This window comes from Carassius carassius, chromosome 17 (genome assembly GCF_963082965.1).
Source record: "Carassius carassius chromosome 17, fCarCar2.1, whole genome shotgun sequence".
Taxonomy (NCBI): Eukaryota; Metazoa; Chordata; class Actinopteri; order Cypriniformes; family Cyprinidae; genus Carassius; species Carassius carassius.
The window spans coordinates 5,001-12,500 of record NC_081771.1 but is presented as its reverse complement, the minus strand read 5'-3'; the positions used below and the strand labels follow the sequence as shown (position 1 = coordinate 12,500).

General features: G+C 44.6%; 1 protein-coding gene across 1 annotated transcript in view; it reads left to right on the top strand.

Annotated features, from left to right (window-relative positions):
* Window positions 1-7,500, top strand: part of LOC132091013 (lysine-specific demethylase 6A-like) — a gene marked incomplete at its 3' end in the record, with an annotated part of 17,080 nt that overhangs the window by 7,280 nt on the left and 2,300 nt on the right. The window contains exons 8-17 of the mRNA XM_059497800.1: window positions 1,558-1,592; window positions 1,718-1,811; window positions 2,375-2,501; window positions 2,592-2,690; window positions 3,638-3,857; window positions 4,143-4,277; window positions 5,242-5,367; window positions 5,452-5,505; window positions 7,112-7,213; window positions 7,308-7,500. The exon at window positions 7,308-7,500 is cut by the window's right edge and continues 104 nt beyond it. Of these exons, the coding sequence (XP_059353783.1) occupies window positions 1,558-1,592; window positions 1,718-1,811; window positions 2,375-2,501; window positions 2,592-2,690; window positions 3,638-3,857; window positions 4,143-4,277; window positions 5,242-5,367; window positions 5,452-5,505; window positions 7,112-7,213; window positions 7,308-7,500 (1,185 nt within the window). The remainder of the gene's footprint in view (window positions 1-1,557; window positions 1,593-1,717; window positions 1,812-2,374; window positions 2,502-2,591; window positions 2,691-3,637; window positions 3,858-4,142; window positions 4,278-5,241; window positions 5,368-5,451; window positions 5,506-7,111; window positions 7,214-7,307) is intronic.

The window sequence follows — 7,500 nt, the reverse complement described above, 5'->3', positions numbered from 1 at the left end:
TGTGTGTGTGTGTGTGTGTGAGGACAGTGTGTATGTGTGTGTGTGTGTGTGTGAGGACAGGACAGTGTGTGTGTGTGTGTGCGTGTGTGTGAGGACAGTGTGTGTGTGTGTGAGGACAGTACAGTGTGTGTGTGAGAGTACTGTGTGTGCTCCGCACAAGAGCGTGCTGCTGTTTAACGAGTGATCAGACTAATCATCTTCACCTGCTGGAGCGTAAAACAGCTTAAAGCCTTACAGACTACAGTATGATGTGTGTTAGTAACTTATTTAAACTTTTTAACCTTTAATGCTGCCTTTGACTCAGTGGAATAAAACGCATGGCTCCGTTTACAGCAGTTATTATCATCCCTACATTTATCCTCAAACTCATATTGCCTGCAACCGGTTGCCTTGGAAACACCAATCGCAGCGGCCACTGACATAGTGTTTGTGATTGTTTTTTTCTTTCTCTCTCTCTCTCTCACTCACACACACACACACACACACTCACACACACACACACACACACACTCTCTCACACACACACACTCTCTCACTCTGTCTCTCTCTCACACACACACACACACTCTCTCTCTCTCTCTCTCTCTCTCTCACACACACACACACACACACACACACACACACACTCTCTCTCTCACAGACACACACACACAGACACACTTACTCACACACACACACACACACTCTCTCTCTCTCTCTCTCACAGACACACACACACACTCACACACACAGACACACTTACTCACACACATATACATATACACACACACACACACACACACACACACACTCTCTCTCTCTCTCTCTCTCTCTCTCTCTCTCTCTCTCTCTCACAGACATACACACACACACACACACACTCTCACACACACACATGTTTGTTTTTGTGTAAAGTGTGTTCATCCCATAGGTGTAATGGTTTTTATACTGTACAAACTGTATATTCTCTGGCCCTACACCAACCCTACACCTAACCCTAACCCTCACAGGAAACTTTGTGCATTTTTACTTTCTCAAAAAAACTCATTCTGTATGATTTATAAGCGTTTTGAAAAATGGGGACATGGGTTATGTCCTCATAAGTCTCCCTCTCCTTGTAATACCTGTGTCATACCCATGACATTATACAGAGTTGTGTCCTGATGTGATACATACACACACACACACACACACTCTCTCTCTCTCTCTCTCTCTCTCTCTCTCTCTCTCTCTCTCTCTCTCTCTCTCTCTCTCTCTCTCTCTCTCTCTCACACACACACAGACACACACAGACACACACTCTCTCTCTCTCTCTCTCTCTCTCACACACACACACACACACACTCTCTCTCTCTCTCTCTCTCTCTCTCTCTCACACACACACACACACTCACACACACACACTCTCTCTCTCTCTCTCACTCACACACACAGACACACACACACACACACTCTTTCTCTATCTCACATACAAGCTTGATCAGGGCCGTCTCAAAATGTTGTCAGTCTCTTCTCAGAAATATTTATATAGAGAATCTTCTGATCTGAATCTAATTGTTGTCTTTGTTTTGTTTGTAGTTCAGTTTCACATCGCGCATTTATACGAGATCCAGGTGAGTCCTTGGTGAACGTCTCGTTCTGCTTGTGATTGATGTCAGTGCATGAGATGGTGTTTGTGATGGCAGAGATCGCGGTTAGTTGATTGATGAAGGTCCTGTCTGGTTGTGTCCCGTCACAGAAGAGATACCGTGCAGCTAAAGAGGCGTACGAGAGTCTCCTGCAGACGGAGGACTTACCTGCGCAGGTGAAGGCGGTCACCTTACAGCAGCTGGGTAAGAACACACACCATCAACACCTGTGTGTGCTCACGAGCTGTGCACAGAAACTGATGCTTAGTTAAGAATCCTGTTTGTAGAGGAAAAAAACTAAATTAAATGTTATGCTTAAAGTTAGATTATCTACACTGGCAGATAATTATACTTGTTTTAAGCAAAATGCACTTAATAGTGTTTTTTCACCCTGGAAACAAGAGTAAATATCTTGTCGTTTTGCTTCACTAGTAGAAGCATCTAAATTTAAGAATATTTCAATATTTTGACCAGAAACAAGACACAAATGTGAAGTAAGAGAAGCCTTTTTATGCAGTGACCGATGCACAGATCCAGATCCTCAGAGCTGTTCATCTGCAGCAGAATCATCAGTGGTTCCTGGAGCTACTTCAACACAAACGTGTGTTTGAGCGCTCTGCTGTAAATGCTTCACTGATCGCTCGGTTTGAGTCGAGGCTGAAGTGTCTCTGTGGTGATGACCACAGACCACGCTTTAGTTTAGTGTTCTGCATCTGTCAGCCGTATGTGGTTGATTCTGTCTGAAGGTCTGTCTCTGTGTCTGTCAGGCTGGATGCATCATACGGTCGAGCAGCTGGGAGATAAAGCTAATAAAGACAGCTACGCCATCCAGTGTCTCCAGAAATCACTGGAAGCCGATCCGAGCTCGGGTCAGTCCTGGTACTTCCTCGGCAGGTCAGTCACACGTCTGTGTGTGCACACGCGCTGCGCTCGGCCGGCTGTGACACACGCTCTTATACAGATGAGGTTTGTTTGTCTCTGCAGGTGCTACTCCAGTATTGGGAAGGTCCAGGATGCATTCGTTTCATACAGACAGTCCATAGATAAATCAGAGGCCAGCGCAGACACGTGGTGCTCCATCGGGTGCGTATCTGTCACATCAGATGAACCGTCAATCTGCTGATGTTTACAGGAAGAGCTCTTCGGTCATCATACTCGCACTCATGTCACACTCTTTATAGCTGAACGTAATCTTCAACTCTATTCTATTTATTAACAGTTATCACACATAGCGTCTCAAATGTGGATCTGTTGGTTAGGGCTGTGCAATTAATCGAAATACAGCTTTGAAAATACAACAATTGAGATAATACAGTTATTGCTCCTCCCTTCCAGCGGTGCACTTTCACTCCATAAAAGCCCAGTTTAACCTGCAAATCAGTAAATTCATGTAACATGACTTTTGCAACATGGGATGTGCTTGATTTATTAAAGTTGAGAAGATTCATTCATGTTTTTAACAGATTTCTGAAGGGTTTCTGTGCATGCGCTCAGAGACGGAACAGAACATGGTCATACTTTAGCACCTGAACGCTCAAATACATGCAACTATGTCAAAGTGCAGCGATTAATGACCTTTATTTATTACTGACAGTTTAATTAAGAATCTTTTGTGTGTGTTCCCTAATATTAGTTGCTCTAGTATTCTGCTGTGGTATTGAGAATATTCTGAAATGTAGATGTCATAGCATCCTTTACAGAAAACATATATTTGATATACAGACCTGCATTTTGTGTAGCAGAGAAAGTACACGATCTGTCACCTAACAACACAAGGAGCTAGTGACGCCTCGTGCAGCTAACCCTTTTTTAAATGCCATTTAAAAACCGGAAAAAAAGAAGTAAACCAAAAGCGGTGGTAGAATAGGTTATTTATTGAACTGGGGACTAATTTATGAGTTTTGTCATAATGGAGCAGCCCTGCTGTTGTCAGTGCAGCGCTGCGATTCCTCCAGGATGATTGTGTTGTTAGAGGGCGAGGACGAGTCGGCGATGGTTTCTGATGCGCTGTGTGTGGTTTGCTCCGGTAGAGTGCTGTATCAGCAGCAGAATCAGCCCATGGACGCTCTGCAGGCGTATATCTGTGCTGTGCAGCTGGATCACAGTCACGCCGCGGCCTGGATGGACCTGGGCACGCTCTACGAGTCCTGCAACCAGCCGCAGGACGCCATCAAGTGCTACGTCAACGCCACGCGCAGCAGAACCTGCAGCAACACACCTGCGCTGGCGGCCCGCATCAAATATCTGCAGGTGAGAGCCACGCTTGTGTCCGTCCTGCGCCGCTCTGTGTGTGTGTGTGTGTGTGTGTGGGTCTCGCTACGTGTTGCATTTGTTCTGTATGTGTTCAGTTAATTTGTGTCTGTCAGATTTCTTTCACCTTCATTCCTGGTTTGTGTGCGTGAGTCACTGGAGCTAGAAGGCCTCCGTAAATCTAGACTGGTTTAACATCAGGCCGCACTGCTCTCTGTTTGAACTGTTCCGCCGCAACACCTCCGATGGCTGTTTACATGTCTTTCTCACGCGTTTTCATCCTAGGCTCAGTTCTGTAACCTCCAACACAATAGTCTACAGAGTAAAAGTAAAATGCTTCCTAGTATTGAGGAAGCCTGGAGCCTCCCAATCCCAGCAGAGCTAACGTCCAGACAGGGTGTCCAGAGCACAGGCCAGCAGGTGAGACCAGATAGACACACACGCTTGACATCTGACCCTTAGAAGTGCCCCTGCACACACACACACACACACACACACACACATCTGGTGAAACCACGCTCCTGCTCGTCACATCGTCAGCTCGTAGTGGCACGATAACCATCAGATTGAACAAAGTGTGTGGCGATTGGAAGTACTGTGGTTCGGTTAAAACGTTTCCATAAAAGCATGGTAGTGGATCAGTAGCGTGGTTTCTGTGTGAGCTTCAGTAGAGTAGATCTGCACGATCACAGCTGGGTCAGAATGAGTTTGACACCGTGTCTCTTCAGTCGCAGCAGCTTCAACAGGAGCACAGGTGCGTCCTCTTTCACCCAGAGGTGTGTTTGTGCTGGAGTCATGTGCCTCTAGTTCCTCACAAACACTGACGCAGTCCGGCTAGTCGAGTGTGTGTGTGTGTGTGTGTGTGTGTCTTCATGAGACGTGTTTCTCTCTCATTGATACTGATGCTCTCGCTCATAATAAATGTTTTATTTGTTTTTGCATCTTTTCTCTCAGAGTTCAGTTGTTTTGCATGAGGCAGTGTCTTCGCAGCACTTGACCTCATATCTGTATTAATGAAACCATGCCCTGTGTGTTTGTCCAGTTATTCCAACACTTCATGTGTTTCACTCTGTTAACAACATAAAACAGGATCATCAAACAGGGTACTATTTTATCTTTGTGCACATTTCAACTGAACGTGATCTGAACGAACTGCTGGAGACCTCAAACATGAGCCACACTCGAGCTGTAGATGTTGAATACGATGATGTACGTCTGAGAATCCACACTGCTGCTCTGTTCCTCACCTGACCGCTGTCTTCATAGGACGAATAGGATTTAGTCTTCACATGAGTTTGAGATGTTATTGTCCAAGTGTTCGTGTCAGCATCTCTTCAGTGGTGTAGATGTTCTCGTCTCTTCACGTTTCTGCCGTCTCTCTCAGGCGTGTAAAGCTCAGCCCGGGTCATCCGGCTCCGGTCAGTCTCTGCCCCCCCACGTGAGTCCGCTGGATCAGGCTGATGGTCAGTCCAGTCCAGCCAAGAGGAAGAGGACCGCCAGCCCTGCCAAGGTGTGTGCTCCGCTTCCTCCGGTCAGCACGCCGCTGATGTAATGACCGCAGTAATAATCACATCTGTGTGTCTCCACTCCTCAGAGTCCAGCACCGCCTCCAACGCCGAGCTGCATCCTGTCTCCTCCGAAGCAGCAGGTGAGAGCACCAACACCTCATTACTGGGCTGATGATGATCATTCCTCACAGCTAGTATTTAGTATCTTATTTAATTATCATTAAAACTGTACTCCGTTACCGCAAATATTAAATATCCAGCATGAAGCACAGTTTTAAGTAATAATCTCATGTGCACACAGAAGCGGAGTCGTTTCGTTTTGAGTGAAACATGGGAGGTTCAGAAGAGTGCTAAGGGAATTATAGAAATGCCTGTCCATGTAATAGCTAATAAAGCAATGCTGCTCTGTGCAGGAGGTGACAGGAAACAGCTGTTCTTCTGCTGCTCCGTCAGCGCCACCTGCTGTCAGAGAGAGGAATTACACACACATTCACATTCAATCTGTGTGCAGCTTCTGACTCAAAACAGACCCAGTTTGCATCCTCTGCTGTAAATGTTGACCGGTGGATGAAAAACAAGTTTAGAATTATTTATGGAGCAGATAAAATACATTAATCATTTATTAATCAATTATCATTTTGACTACACCCTTTTCTTTATTTCAGTTCAAGTGTATTTGTATAGCACTTTTTACGATGCAAACCATTGCTAAGCAACTTTACAGAAAATTAAGTTTCTACAATATTTAGTAGTAGCTTATTATAAGTATTGATCAGTTTATGAGCATATGACAGAAAAGTTTCTGAAAAATTAATACAAGACATAGTCAAGACGATTAACACTATTAACAGCAGTTATGCTGGAAGACTGATTTAAAGACTGAAATGAAAAAATAAGGTTTACTATTTTATAAAACTTTCAAAACTTTATTTGAACATTTCGCATGTTATTAGATAAACTACTGTCAGCCATGCTGTCATTAAAAATACAGACATCGTTGGTAATGTTACAGTTTTAGTGTATATGCAGAGCAATTTTGATTTTAAATGCAAAACTTTGTGACAATTTGTGTCAGTGCATTTCTAACATTTCCAGCACATTTTAACAATCCCCTGATAGTTCTGATAACAGTGATAATGTAGGTCTGAGCTTCAGTATCGTGCTCGCTGGAGAACGACGAGCCGCTGCACGCTGTTTCTGGACAGATGCCTGAACTAATCGAGTCACTGTTGCATCGTCACCAGAAATCTTGTTTTTTTTTACCTCGTTTCAAATACTCTTTAAGCCACTCAGTACTCGTGTGCTCCAGAGCTGTTTTCTGTGCGCTCAGTCACTTCGTATAAAGATGCTTCACAAGTATCATATATTGGGTTGGTTTACGCAGCTCGTTGCACTTAGAGCGGCCAAAAACACACCAAATGATGTAAAGATGGCCGTCCTGGCGAGTGTCCTCTGAAACACAGTCAGTTTTGTAACGTCTGTTTATTAAAACAAATATAACAAGAAACAAATATTATTAATAGTCAATTATTTTAGTTAACATTTGCTATAAGTTTGAACAGATTTGTATTCTTATTGTAAATTAATAGAACATTAGTTCATGAACATTTTCTCAAATCATGGAAATGTATTTGTAAAAATGTCAGTGACCGCTGAGCTGCTGCTTCAGGCTGTTTTTCTGATGGGACATGACCATCACTGAGCTGTTTGTAATCAGTCGGTCACTCTCTGTCTTGTTCTGCTCAGTTGCTGGAGCAGTTGCGAGCGAACCGTTCGAGTCTGAAGCCGCTTCAGCTGCAGATGTTGGAGCAGATGGAGGCTCAGCTGTCAGCCGTGCACCAGCAACAGGTACATCCGACCAGAAGTCTTCACACTCACGGTTCTTCTCAAGACTGTGGTGACATGTTGATTATAAGCTGTTTGTTTGACTTGCTCTTTCCAGACCCGTAAATTTACAGTTGGATGTAATTTTTACCTGCAGATGAGGCAGAACTCTTCTGGGCAGATTCGAGCCAGCCTCCCCAACGACCCCTCACTGCCTGCTCACCCTGTTCCTCGCGGCCCGTCCTGCAGCGCTCCAACGCTAGCCAACGGCCCGCTGCCCTCTTCAGTCGGCAATAATCAGACGCCAGGAG